The sequence below is a fragment of the Bufo bufo genome, chromosome 1 (genome assembly GCF_905171765.1).
Source record: "Bufo bufo chromosome 1, aBufBuf1.1, whole genome shotgun sequence".
In the NCBI taxonomy this organism is placed as follows: Eukaryota; Metazoa; Chordata; class Amphibia; order Anura; family Bufonidae; genus Bufo; species Bufo bufo.
Window position 1 is genome coordinate 482525247 of NC_053389.1, and position 15644 is coordinate 482540890.

General features: G+C 42.6%; 1 protein-coding gene across 1 annotated transcript in view; it reads left to right on the top strand.

Annotated features, from left to right (window-relative positions):
* Positions 1-15644, top strand: part of TPH2 (tryptophan hydroxylase 2) — a 375446-nt gene that overhangs the window by 59322 nt on the left and 300480 nt on the right. The window contains exons 5-7 of the mRNA XM_040410003.1: positions 3165-3232; positions 5322-5518; positions 8172-8307. Of these exons, the coding sequence (XP_040265937.1) occupies positions 3165-3232; positions 5322-5518; positions 8172-8307 (401 nt within the window). The remainder of the gene's footprint in view (positions 1-3164; positions 3233-5321; positions 5519-8171; positions 8308-15644) is intronic.

The window sequence follows — 15644 nt, forward strand, 5'->3', positions numbered from 1 at the left end:
ACAACTGGACTCCTAAGCCTAGAATGAGCAGAGATTTAGATCATTACATGACAGGTTATATTGAATCTCTTCCCACGAAAAATATCAATCTGCTCTTCCCACTGCTCTATAACATATTGCCTGCATAATTGCATTTTCAGTGTGACAGGGTCCCTTTAAGGCACAGTCAATTTGCATAGATATTTTGGGCATAGCGCAAGGAAAAATCCACACAATGTAAAATACCCATTGAGGGGTCTTGTGAGTTACTGAGGGTCATGAGTCCATCAGCAGAATACAGACTGCTGTTTATGGCTTTCGCTAAAGTTTGCATAATTTGATTAGCCCTTTGGTAATCATCTGTATTATTATATATTTTTTTTTGCTTATATAGTTCTAACATATTCTGCTGGGTTGTACAGAAACTGTGTTCACTTACCTCAATCCTGTGCCTGGTGGAGCTCAAAGTAAATTTGAGGAAGGCTCAGTATAGAGCAGAAATGTCGTATGGGCACTTGTGTGGACTACACTTGCTTGATACTCTTCTTATGAAGTCTGCATGATGTTGTCTTTGTACTAAGCCCAGTTACCCTAGCAGTATGTTTTTGGGGTGTGGGAGGGAACCAGAGAAAACACATACTAACACAAGGAGAACATAAAAACTTCATGCAGATGTTTTCCTTGGTTGCATTTGATCCCCTGACCCCAGCACTGGAATGCAACGTGTTCAGAAGTATAAGAAATTGCTATATGTAAGTCGAATGTAGAAGCATAGGTTAAGTAAGCATTGTCTGATAAGTCTATACGCTGTGAGTGATACCATCATGAATATTTAATATCACACAGTTACAGCCATAGCTATTATAGATTACCATGCAGCACTTTTCCTGTGCAATAAACATCACATGATGTATTGCCCTTCATATGGTAATAGATCTTCAGATGTATATTGTATATTCAGTATTCTGTCCTCAGTTATCAGTCATACATTACATTACATTGCTCTGATTTTATTAAATTAGAAACTGAAGTATGAAATGATGAACATATATACTGCTCAATACACCATCATTTATAATGTATCCACACGATACGCGATTAGTGTCAGATTGCAGGGGTTCAGTCTCTGAGACCCCCTTCATGATCACAAGAAGGGGTGACCCATGTCCCTTGTTTGAATGGAGCTGTAGTGACACAGATTTGTATCACTTCATTTAAAGGGGTTGTCCAAGTTATTTTTATTGATGACCTACTCCTCATCCGGAGTGCCAACTGATCAACTTGTCGAACTATCCTCAGGATAGGTCATCTATATCAGATTGGCGGGGGTCCAACACCGGGCACCCCCACCGATCAGCTGTTTGAAGAGAAGGCGAACGCTGTGCCAGCACTGCCTTCTCTACATTGTTTACCTGCTTGCTGTCAAATCGGCAGCGGTGAGCAGGTGTAATTGCACCTAAGCCGTCCCATTCATTTCAATGGAATGGTTCCTTCCTATAGAAGTGTATACCTGTTCTTGTGATCGATGGTAGCCCCAGTAGTTAGACATGTATCACGTATGCTCTGGATTGGTGATAGATATTATTCTTAGAAAGCCACTTTGTAAAAACTACATGTCATTATGCGACGTGCCGCCCCCCAGGGCCGATCGTGTCCCAGGTCTATAGGAATGCCGAGTGGTGTGGTGCGGCCTTAATAGTCTCTATGTGTCAATGTGCTCCTACATGGATACAGCCGATCCCCATAGTTAGGCTCCGAAGAAATAAAGGCGGATAGCTGAGGTAGGAGATGAGAATAAATATAGAGTCCAGACATTGATAAAGTTCAACAGCTTTACTTGGGTAAACTTGCGTCTAAACAATATTCAGGCTTTCTCTTGGTTCCAGCAGGCTTTGGCATAAACTGGCAGGCAAACTTGATAACTCTGCTTTCCCTCTATGCTGCACTAAACTCTGCTTTGGTCTGGTTACTGGACTTTCGGTCAGTTCTGGTATCCCTGGATTGGGGTGCCTTTGGTTGTTGTCTTCTCCCTGACACTCAGTAAGTAAATTAGCAAGGAGTCAGGGGGCTCTATGAGCTACTGCCCTTTGGAGAGATTCCTGCCGCAGCCAGAGAACCTTTTCAAAATGCTACTACATCTTTCATTTCTTCTCTGCTCCACTTTCGAGTCTACACTGGAACAAACTAGAACTGTAACCTCTACCATTGGTAGGAAACAGGATTGGCCCACTTCTGCCCAAAACAGGGAGAATGGAATGGTAAGTTCCATTCTATCTAAGGATAGTTCTGCCATACACGCTGCCACCTGCTGGTGAACCAAGTATATTACATGTAAAAAACTGTTTCATAACAATAATGGAAATGCACAGTGACAAAAGTCCTGCATTAAGTACAAGGATGACATTTGTGTTAACCATTAGACACAATAGCGGAATGTAGAATTGGTGATACCATTCCGGGGTATTACAATTAGACCCAATACTTCCCCGGTCATGGAAAATTTTAGGCTGAATTCAGATTTTGTTTGTTTGAAATGATCCCACAAATGTTTGGACAGGCACATGTAACTGTATGCCTACTGTATCTGCCACTGACTACAATAAAAAATACTGCATTCTTTTTTTTTGTTTTTTTTTGCTGTCGTATTGAAAATCGCAGCCAAATGTGTGGTAAAAATGTAAACATATGGTGATGTACATATGTGTTGGGAGTCAACCTCTTTGTTGGGATATGTAAGCTTGTTGGGTGGTGGGGTTACTGTCTCAGAGCTCAAGTTAGGTGCTCTGACGGAGTGACTTAAGGGGGCAGTGTCTATGAGAACGCCCTAGCTTATGGTCCTGCCAAGTGAGAAGTTAGCCTGGAGATGTGAATATTTGCTGAGGTCAGGACAAGTAGGAAAAAAAGCAGCACTCTTTCACAATCTATCTCATTTCTATTTAGCTACATAGATGCAAATATACTGTAGATAGATAGGTACAGAGGCTAAACACATTACATTTGTGTGCATGAGCCCTTATATTACATAAGATAGCTCAACCACATTGTTCTAATGTGTTCTAGTAGACTGTGATAGTTACGTGGCCTTCATGTAGATAACATATAGACAGTTTTTGTGTATATTCTTTTCTGTTAAAAATTCCATTTATTAGTTTAACTGCACTCAGTTTGATTGCTTTTCTTTAAAGGGATTTAAGGACAATGTATATCGACAAAGAAGGAAGTACTTTGTGGACGTGGCTATGAGCTATAAATAGTAAGTACCTGTCTCTTTTCGTCTGATTGCTATCTACATGTATGATAAAGGGCTATCAAGGAGCAGAATATTGATGACCTATCCGCGGGACAGAAGCGCGTCGACCTCTCTATTCACCGCTATGGGACTGCTGGATATAGCCGAGCCCGGGCACAACTATTTTTGGAACTCCCATAGTGGTGAACAGAGGGTGGCCCTGCATGCGCCCCTGCTCTCTGTTCACTTCATGGATTTCATTCTGGAGATAGTAATGGGTCCCAAACATGGGACCTGCACCTATCTGACATTTTGATGGCATATCTCCTATACATATCTCCTTTAAAGAGCATCTGTCTGCAGGATCAACCATATTAAACACGTATCATGTGTAGAGTTCATCCTGCTGCATTCCTATGGATGAGGGGGGTTATAGTCATACTTGCCACACATTTTTCATTCTGGTATCGTATATTGTTCCTGAGCGGTCCTTACCCAAGGGACCTAGGCAGCAATCTACGGTACCAGGGAGAGCAGATACGGAACGGGAGAGATGTAGGGAGCTCCTCCAGGCAGGAGAGAGGAGAAGTAAGAACGTGCAGGCTGGCGGCAGTACAGGGCATACAGAGAAGCCGCCAGCCCGCTCAACGTGAAAGTGAAGGGAAGCGCGAGCTGCCGGCATAATTTAGCATTTAGTGAAGCTGCCATGAAGGCTAATCCACTGAAGCCTGAAGCCTGCGCTGCCCGCCCGCCCACAGTTCCATGGCAGCTCAGGAGCCATTAGTGAGTGCTCCTGAGCTGCTGCAGCCCGCACAATTCCCCCACCTTCCCTTTATATAAAATAAAATACTGCTGTATCTAGGGCTTATTATCGGGGTAGGGCTTATATTTTAAGCCTACTCCGAAAACCCTGCAAAATAGCGCTAGGGCTTATTATCGGGGTAGGGCTTATTTTTGGGGAAACACGGTACTACTACATCGTCCTCCACCCTGAAAAGGAGATGCTTAGCTTTATTTGGGGGAAGGATTGCATAACTGAACATGGGCAGTAGTCATCTGTGCTGCTGGGGAAGAAAAGGCTGATGTACTACAGGAGTACCAATAGTGTAAGTTACTCCACAGGCGGAAGATTCCTGGGTCAAGTGAGATGCCTGGCCCTGTTAATCAAGAGGAGGTGGGAGTGCAGTGTGGAGTAGCCCTGGTGCTCCGAGGGGCTCATGCCAGCCTCTTGGTGCACCAAAGACCTGATTTACGTGTTAGGCTACTTTCACACTTGCGGCAGAGTGATCCGGCAAGCAGTTCCGTCGCCAGAACTGCCTGCCAGATCCGGCAATCTGCATGCAAACGGACAGCATTTGTAGATGGATCCGGATATGGATCCGTCTTACAAATGAATTGCAAGAACGGATCCGTCTCTCCGGATGTCATCCGAAGAAACGGATCCATTATATATTTTTTTCACATTTTTACCAGTCTGCGCATGAGCAGACCGGAAGGACAGATCCGGCATTGCGGCAAATTAATTTATGGTAAATTAATGCCGGATCCGGAATTCCGGCAACTGATCAGGAATTTTGGACGGAGATAATAGCGCAGCATGCTGCGGTATTTCCTCCGTCTGAAACGCCGTTCAGTGACTGAACTGAAGACATCCTGATGCATCCTGAACGGATTTCTCTCCATTCAGAATGCATGGGGATAAAACTGATCAGTTCTTTTCCGGTATTGAGCCCCTATGCGGAACTCAGTGCCGGAAAAGAATAACTCTAGAGTGAATGTACCCTTAAAAATAAAAACATTATTTTCTCAGGAACATAAATGAGGTATAAATTTACTAAGCAGGATCAACCCATACCAGGCATTATGTCTTGTTTAATTCAGATGCTTTTTAATTTCTCAGGGTGTTAGTCTAAGCACAAAACGCTTAGTGCTAAATCGATTCACTGAATTATTAGTAATACAAATGAATAAACTGAACTGTAAGCATTCTACGCACAGACCTAGTCAGGGTAACTTACTGTTAGCACCATCTCTTTAGCGATGCTTCTATATAAAAATGGGTCTAGATGGTTTCTACTTTTGTTGTAATTGATGTTTTACTATATACATTTAGTGGACAACCAATTCCAAGGGTGGAGTATACAGCAGAAGAAATAAAGACGTGGGGCACAGTTTTCAAAGAACTTACAAAGCTCTATCCAACTCATGCCTGCAGAGAATACTTGAAGAACTTGCCTTTGTTAACAAAATACTGTGGCTACAGAGAAGATAACGTGCCGCAGCTTGAGGATGTTGCAGTGTTTTTGAACGGTGAGCTTAACCGTACTTGTTTGTTACATATTTGTTTATCAGCTCCAAAGGTTACTTTAGATAATTTCGAGTAAATACATATTTTAAAGGGTTTTGTGTATAAAAATATGGGGGTCATTTACTATCTACAAATGTTCCCCTATTAAGCGTATTTCTGGCACAGATTGCGGCGCAAAGGTTTTTTCTGCTGCAATCTGTGACTTTTCCCTGCCCACGGCAGGTCTAAAAAAGTGGGCATGACGGGGATGGGCCAGAAGGCCCGTCTCAGTAATCCTTTTCTACGCCTATTTTAGGTGTAGAAAATGGTCTAAATGTAAGACAGCTAGGGAGCAAGTGCTTGTAGGAACAGTCATTCCCGATAGTTGCCCCAAAGATCAGGCCATGTAAATCCACCATAAAGGACAAGCTAATACATTTCATAGATCATGAAAAGTGCTTAAAAAGCAAGGGCCAATGTACTGTTCTTGCACAAGTGCCCTCTGTTAAGCCTCATTCACACTTGCGTGTCCGCGCTCAAGTCCGTGAGAAGGTGTCAGTGTTGCATCCGTGAAGCTGTCTGTAAAGGATCCATGTTGAGCCCGTGTGTCCGTTTTTTGTTGTCCGTCTGCCATCCGTGTTTCACTGCCACCGAACAGGTGAAAAATAGTTTTCAAAGCATCTCTCCCTAATGATCCGTTAAAAACACGGATATAAGACGGATGGCATCCATGTTGCATCCATGGTTTTCATGGACCCATAGACTATAAAGCCTCATTCACACATCCATGTCCTCGCTCAAGTCTGTGAGAAGGTGGTCAGTGATGCATCCGTGAAGCTGTCTGCGAAGGATCCGTGTTGGGCCCGCGTGTCCGTTTTTTGCTGTCTGTCTGCTATCTGTGTTTCACTGACACTGAACAGCTGAAAAATAATTTTCAAAACATCTCTTCCTAATGATCCGTGAAACACAGATTGAAGACGCATGGCATCTGTGTTGCATCTGTGGTTTTCACAGACCCATAGACTATAATGGGCATGATGGATCCATGAATACGGACAAAATAGAGCATGCATCCGTGCTAAAAACATGGACCCACGTGCTAAAAGAATGATGTCTGAATACACACATTAAAATGAATGGGAACGTGTGCTGTCCGTGGAGAACACGTACAGCACATGTCTGTGAAACACTGGTGTGTAAATGAGGCTTTATTAGTAGGGATGGAAAAAGACCCCAAACACAGGTTAGACACAATTTCTGCCTGCACTACATCTGATTCACCTCCATAGCTCTCTATGGGGCAGTTATTAGGTATGAGCGAATCGACTTCGGATGAAACATCTGAAGTCGATTCGCATAAAACTATTAGAATGTATTGGCTCCGATTAGCCGAAGTTATTCCCGAGTTCGGGAAATGGTTTTTTACAGTACAAATAAATTTATGAAGTTATTAGAACAAAGTTTAATGCGAATCGATTTCGGATGTTTCATCCGGTCGATTCGCTCATCCCTAGCGGTTATGCTGGTTGTTTTACCATAACAGTGTATTAACAATTGTCTGATTTTCTAAACTTATGATATTTTCTCAACCATCTTTTGAAAATGATCTTGTCCAAATTGAGTTGGTTGGTTGCTGACTCCATCATCGTTCCTATGATCTGTGTGGTCTGTGCTGCCATCTCTTAGGCTCATTCACAGCTGATGTGAGTGTAGTAGTTCCTATACAAATGCCACTGCTATGCTTTGTGAATTATCACTGACAGTAATTAATAAAAGGAAATGACTAATGATTAATACCATGTCATTTCTAATCAACCCTTCGTTACAAAGCGCTTGCACTGAAGACTGACTTTGGTCTCCCAGCAGGTGGCACTGTTGCCTTGATATCAATGAAAGGATGGGCAGACAGCTCTCTGGTAATGCGCGGTATTACAAGGGACTAGTGAATGAACGTGTGGTCCATGCATCCCATAGATATATTGTTAGCAACAACAAATCATAGTCATATAAGTGAATACTCTCAAGGAAGTCAATAAGAAATGGACGGAAAACAGGGAGTGAAAATCTGATGCATTATGTCTATTATCCCTAATGTAAAACATTCTAGCGAGTAGACGTGACACAACACTATAACACCGTCACATCTTTTAATGACAAATTAATGAATCAATTTAGCTAAAACCTTTTAGTCTCAGAAAATGGGAATCTAGTGTTCAGTCTGATTGAATCCACCGTATATCATGCACACATTTACCATGACAGCGCTCTCATATTTATGTGCAGTATGCCCTCTGTGCCTCCTTTCTTCTCTATCCTAAGATTATTTTAACTAGTGTGGAGGAAATGCACGCGGCCGCCTAGGATTTCCAGCCATGGGGAAGGGTTTTGATATATACATTATTATTCACCACAACTTTAGGTGGCAGATGAACTAAAGGGCCTCATGCTAATGAAAAAGCATAAAAGACCAGAGGCCTTTCCAGCACCACTGGATACAAATGTATTATACTTTTATATGCAGATGCACGTGTTGTAGGAGAAGCATATTTTAGTCCTAATAGGATAATTATAGTGCATTAAACTCCCTGTTCTGGTATTAAATATGTCTGGAATATCTTTTTCACAATATTTCCCCTGATGGATACTTAACTAAGATTTCTTGTCTCTTATATACAGAAAGATCTGGATTCACAGTGCGACCTGTGGCTGGATATCTCTCCCCGAGAGACTTCTTAGCTGGGCTAGCCTATAGAGTGTTTCACTGCACCCAGTACATCAGGCATGGATCAGATCCGCTCTATACACCTGAGCCGTGAGTATTTTGTGCCTGTAATTTGTAGCTAGAAGAATTCAGGCTGCGGAGATTAATATGCAGCGGAGGATGCAGCATTTAAATTATAGCACATCCAATTATGCCAGGGTTCCTCTGTGCACAATACGACTAATGAACAACATCTGTCATTTTCTATCCAAGAAAATCAATAAAGGTTGGGTTCACTTGATTATAGGAAAATACATGTTTCACATTCCTTGCCGTTATTTCGTGCACTGAAGGCAGTGCCTGTGCATCTGTAGTTAGACTTGACTCTTCTTGCTAAATTATACCTAAAAGCAATTATAAGAGAACACTCCAGTTTAGAGTGAACCTCTGGGATTTAACGTTGGTACGATTCCAACTTGTCTCATTGACTTCCACCAAGATAATGATTTGGATGAATATGTTTTGTGCAGTCAGCTGAAATATTTATATACATTTTGGATGAAAGCCAAAGTAACTATAATTCACACAAAAATTCTAGGTGTAAAAATAATATATATATATATATATATATATAGCGTAGAATGAAATGAGGAGGACAAAGCGAATGAAACTCCATGAAATGGCAGAACGGTGGCAGAAAAACCCTTGCTTAGGCTTCATGCACATGAGCGTATCCAGCTTGCAGTCCGCAAATTGCGGATACCGTCTGTGTTGCAACCACTTTTTTTTTATTGGGTCTATGGTCCGCATTTTGTGGCCGAGCATAGGACGTGTTCTATCCTTTTGCGGAACAGATATACTCATGTGGAATACACATGGATCCACAGACCCATTGAACTCAATAGGTCTGCAAAGAAAATGCAGACGGCACAAGGACCTCATCCGTATTTTACAGACCCACGGATACAGTCATGTGCAAGACTGCATACTGTGTTTAAATACACTATTGACAGTGGTATGGTGTGGTAGTTGCCATAATGTGTAAGTTACATGCTGTCCCTTTTAAAGATAGCAATCATAAATGACTGACAAGGTAAGAAACAATTTTTACTCAATGCCTCAGTTCCTAAATGCATCGAAGATACAAATCTGAGATTGTTCTTTCTGTGATCAGAATAGATGTCCGAAACATTTAGGCTACCTGCACACAGTACAGATTTGTATGCAGAAAATTCACAAGTTCACAAATTCGCCCAAAAAAACTAAAACAAAAAACCATTGCACGTAACTCTCTATTTATTGCAGTTTTGTTGTGCTTTTCATGCAGGTTTTTATGCTCTTTTTGTTATGGATTTCCCCCACTGAAGTCTATGGGGAAAGCCACGGTACATAATGTGTGAAATAGCACAAAAATTGACATGCTGTGGATTTCAAAATCTGTATGGCAGGTCAATTTCAGCATGGAAGAAAAAAAGCAAAGTGTACATGAGATTTGCTGGTACTGTATTACACTGCAGTTTTTCCGCATGAAAATCTGCTTGAAAAAAATGCATGTAATCTGCTCTGTGTGCAGGTGTCCTTAAGGTATGTAGACACATAACAGGTATGCTTTGGATTAGTAAATGTGCAACGTTGGACAGTACGCTTTAAGTTGTGGATATGTTTATTTGTGAATTTCAACTTTTGCAATGCAGAGGTGAAACTGCAGAAACTCTGCTATATGTGGCCATACTCTTAGGGTACATTCACACAACAGATTTTCAAAATCTGCCTCCAAAAATCAGCGCTGAATTTGTACTGATTTCAAAAGCAAGTTTTCTAAGGTGCATTTTTGGCTTGTTTTTGATATGCTTTTTGTACATTTTTTTGGGGGGTGTAGACTTTAATGCAAAACGGCATTTTCTCTCAATTTTTGGCATGGCTCTGTGCCAAAGACACATAAAAGAAGCACATGGACCATGTTTTCCACTGCCTCATTTGCTAAAAGTTGTTCCTTTAGACCTCTTGCACACAAACGTTGTGCATCCGTTCCGTGCACAGGCAACGTCCGTGGGGCGGCCGGGACGGATCAAGACCCATTCGACTTGAATGGGTCCGTGATCCGTCCACACCGCAAAAAAATAGAAGTTCTATTTTTTTGCAGTGCGGAGGCATGGACAGAAACACCACGGAAGCACTCTGCAGTGCTTCCGTGGGGTTCCGATCCGTGCTTTCATTCCACATCTCCATGATTGCAGACCCATTCAAGTGAATGGGTCCGCATCTGTGATGCGGAGTGCACATGGGCTGGTGCCCGTGTATTGCAAACCTGCCGCATGCGGGCCGCAATACAGGCACACAACATTTGTGTGCAAGAGGCCTTAGAGGGTAGAGTACTGGCCAAGTTTTCACCTCCAGTAGAAGAGGAGGTAATCCCAACTAAGACTGGACCCCCTTTTGCCCTGGGCCCCATAGCAGTTGCATAGTCTGCCACTACGGTAGTTACGCCCCTGTTTGTATGTAATGCATTTCATAATGCACAACAAACTTTAACATAGCATATGGGCGCATAGAAAGCTGCAAAATAATGCAGTGAAAAACATGCTAAACATGGCAAAAACACACAAAAAAGACTTTAAACCAACTATTGGCTGGCTTAGTTAAAGACAAAATTCGATGCCAGAATTTTGTTGTAAAATGTCACATCTTAGGCTATGCCCCTTTTAGCAAAACTGTGCTCCTTTTTTTTGTTAAGCCTTGTCCTTTTTTTCGAACTAGGAGCATACATTTTATTTAAACCTAGATGTTTATTTAAACCTAGATAGAAACCGAAATTTTGTAAAAATTCACAATTTTTTGAACCATTTATGCCAAAATTTAGGTGCACTGACTTTAGTAAATGTGGGCCTTTATCTTTCATGTAAGTGAACCTTTCATGAAATAAGGTTATTTTAATAAAATAAGAGGATTATATATTATCATGTACCTTGGAGGAGAACAGAAAAAGGTTAAAGTGCCTGACAAAGAGGCCGTTCCACCCTTGAAACACTTTGCCAAATAAAATTTATTCTATGTTTTATACTTGCCTGTATGAGAAGTCTTCTTGGAAGTGCGCCATGTTCCTGGTCCCGTTTCTTCTGTACCTTGGAGGAGGAGAGTTGTTATTTAAACTTTAAAGGGGTTTTCTGGGCCTAGGCTAAAAAATCACATTAAATTAAACCTGAGGAGGAAGAAGTTTTGTACATTACTTACTATTCCCAAGCTGCGCCAACTCCTCTCTCTGTGTCACAGAGAGAGGAGTTGACGCAGCTTAGGAATAGTAATAGCGTTATTCTGGATTTTGGCACTTCTGCTGAGGTGCTGTTCTAGAAATTTGATTCTGTATTCCAATTGTCTGAAATGTTCAGATGTCACAAATGATGTCCGCACGTTGCAGACAGGAAGACTTGCACTACTGTGCATGTGGATGGCACTGTGGCAGGAAGAGATATTGCTGTGAAAGACCCCAGCTCTAGGCATGTTGCATTTGGTTATCAAACTCCCAATAAAACTACTGAAAAAGAAGTTCGGCATGGAAAAATTTGGCCCTCTGACAGTGATGCTGGTAACATAGAAAAGAAAACTCTAAAACTGAAAAAAGTATTTGCGGATTAATAAGGGATAATGGTGGCAATATTTCTATTGGAAAGCAAATCATTATAGTCCCCAAGAACCTCTTTAATTGAAACAAAATTAAATCCAAGTCATATGGTAGATCATTCAGATCGAGATAAATTTATTTGTAGACTATGATTTGTTAGAGGAGTGAGCTTGTTGTAATGTTCTCTATATGAATTTTGCACAAGAGCAAAAGAGTCAGTAGTCCCCAGCTATACTGACAAACCTGGGATCTAAAGGTTACAGTGTTCTCCTCATCTTCACTTGTAACACCCATAGGTGGGATAGTTCCCAGTAGGCATCGAGCTGCAGGAAGCAAGCTTGGTTAGAGATTTTGTAATTTGGCCTCAGGTCCAGGAATCGGTAGTAGAAAACAGGGTCAAGGGTCAGGCCAAATGTTGGTACACAGGTAATCAAATTGGAGTAGGGTCAAGCAAGCTAGGCCATACACATGGAAACCACTGGATTAATCATAAAAATGACTGGGCTGCTGACTCAGCAATTCTAGAGCAGCTTTTAAAGTTCCCTGGATGGTGACATACATTGTAATGAGCTGTGGCATCACCTTGAGACCTACCATTGCTTTTCAATGGCTTTTGTTAAAAGATATCAAGATGAGTTAAGAAATTAGAGTTAAGAGTTTGAGTGTTAACTCTACTACATCTGTAGTACTCGAGTTAAAAGCATTGCTGAGAGCTCCATGATGCCTTAGTTTTAGTGATGATACTCACACTGAGCAAAGAGAACCCAAAGATGGATACAAATGGAGAGGTAAATCAGTTGGTGGAGCTAACGTTTACATGTTCCTTGGTGTAGATTTGGATCAAGGATGATGTAGCTACTTGCAATAATTTGGTGTGATAGAATAAACTGACTTTTTGATGAGTCTTTACTCTACTCGCACGTTCGATGGTTTAGTTTTGTCTTCAGCTTCATGTGAGCTCCAAGTGCGATCTGCTGCATCCTCTGCTTATATCTGCTGAAACAGTATACACTGGGGTCATTTTCTTTGACATCTTAATTCACAGACCCAGCATATCAGATAATAATGCTGTTTTTTTTTTTTTTACGTTTGACATATTTTCTCTCCAGCTTCACTGAATCTTATTTAGATTGATGACAAGTGTGCCAAAGTCTTTCTCATGTGAAAATCAAATTCATGTGAATGAGATGGTAATGACAGGGGTCTTTAATAACTGCATATCAGCCAAAAAATGCTTGGAAGAGCACAAGTGAAAACATTATGAGGAGAATTTTCCAATTGGGAGTCATATTTATCCTCAAACCACATAACAGCTTTAATAAGCAGGAAACTATGGGGAGAGAAAATAATATATTATCTATCTATTGTAAGGGATCGCTCTCTCAAGTGATGACAGATTCCTCCTCAGACAACGGGGTTAAAGTCCAAATGGTGCTTTATTTTGGCACTTCAGTAATACAGATGATCACCCAGTTATATTGTCACTGGGTGAGGTGAGATTCCAGCACCCCAAAACACAAACACAGCAAAATAAACACCTGCCTGTCTGGGCTGTACCTAAAACATAGGTCTCCCTATCACACCTCTAAAGTGCTGTTCACACACGGGGTATCCGGCTCTGACACTCAGCAGGTCAGCTTCACCAGGCATAAGTCTCACACCATAGGAGAGATCCGGCTTCACTCAGCCGTACGGTCTAACAGTCCTCCTGACTTTGACCACACAAGCCTCTCAGTGTCACGGATGGTGTACAGGAAACAAGACAATACCATATAAACAATGTCTCTCTGGATCCACAACTAAGGAACAAAGGGAGACCCCTGCAATAGACCTGCCGCTCTCCCTCACTGCTCAGCCTATGCGAACACCCCAAAGGTGGATGGCCGCATATCCACGTTCCTCGGCTATCTATTACCTGAAGACCCTACAATGGTGAAGGGACACGACCACCGGCTCCCTACACTGACACGAGGGAGTCAGGGTCACCTGGATCCAGAAAAGACAAAATCATAAATACATAAACAGCACTTATCTTGCAAACGAATGACGACTGACGACTGGGAACAGGGAACTGGGAACTGCATGCACACACACTCCAGGAAGTTGTATCAGCCGCACACTACTGCATTATGGGGAGGAACTTAAAGGGTAGCGATCAGTCTAACTGCATGACAGCTGAGATAGACTAACGAGATGAGAAACTAAACCAAAACAAAGAAATTCAAGGAGGAGGATCTGAGAAGCTCCTGTGAGCGCTTCTCAGCTGTCTGGCTGTGACAGTACCCCTCCCTCTAGGAGTGGACTCCGGACACTCAGGGCCCACCTTCTCAGGATGGGACCTATGGAAAGCCCTGATGAGATGAGAGGCCTTAATGTCCGTCACTGGGACCAACATCCTCTCCTCAGGACCATAACCCTCCCAATGAACGAGGTACTGGAGGGAACCGCGGACAAGACGAGAATCCACAATCCTAGAGACCTGAAATTCAAGATTTTCATCAACCATAATCGGAGGAGGAGGCAAAGGCGAGGGTACAATAGGTTGAACACAAGGTTTCAATAAGGACTTATTAAAAACATTATGGATCTTCCAAGTCTGAGGAAGATCAAGACGGTAGGCAACAGGATTGATGACAGACAGGATCTTGTAAGGCCCAATAAACCCAGGACCCAACTTCCAGGAGGGAACCTTCAATTTGATATTCTTGGTAGACAACCACACCAGATCACCAACATTCAGGTCCGGACCAGGCACACGTCTCTTATCCGCCACACGCTTATATCTCTCACTCATGCTCTTTAGATTATCCTGAATCTTTTGCCAAATAGATGACAAAGACGAGGAGAATCTGTCCTCATCAGGCAAACCAGAAGAGCCCTCTCCCGAGAAAGTCCCAAACTGCGGATGGAACCCAGATGCACCAAAAAATGGTGACTTATCAGAGGACTCCTGACGACGGTTATTTAAAGCAAACTCAGCAAGGGACAAAAAAGAACACCAATCCTCCTGATTCTCCGCCACAAAACAGCGCAGATATGTCTCCAGATTCTGATTGACGCGCTCTGTCTGGCCATTCGACTGCGGATGGAAAGCAGAAGAGAATGACAACCGAACCCCCAAGCGAGAACAGAAGGCCTTCCAGAATCTGGAAACAAACTGCGTGCCCCTATCAGAGACTATGTCTGAAGGAATCCCATGCAATTTGACAATGTGGTCAATAAATGCCTGCGCCAGCGTCTTAGCATTGGGCAAACCAGGAAAAGGGATAAAATGCACCATTTTGCTAAAACGGTCCACCACCACCAGAATCACAGACTTCCCCGAGGAACGAGGCAAGTCCGTTATGAAGTCCATGGACAGATGTGTCCAAGGACGGGAAGGAATGGGCAAAGGAAGGAGAGGACCTGATGGCCGTGAATGAGGGACCTTGGCACGAGCGCAAGTCTCGCAAGCTGCCACAAAACCCTCAACCGACTTACGAAGCGCAGGCCACCAGAATCTCCGAGCGATGAGATCCAGTGTGGCTCTTGCCCCCGGGTGCCCAGCAAGGACCGTGTCGTGGTGTTCTTTAAAAATCTTGTGTCTCAAAGCGAGAGGCACAAACAACCTCCCAGGAGGACAAAGATCAGGAGCTTCTGACTGGGCTGCCTGCACCTCTGCCTCCAATTCAGGAAAAAGAGCAGAGACCACCACACCTTCAGCCAAAATGGGACCCGGGTCTTCAAAATTCCCACCTCCCGGAAAACAACGTGAGAGGGCATCTGCCTTCACATTCTTAACCCCAAGGCGGAACGTAACAACAAAATTAAACCTTGAAAAGAACAAAGA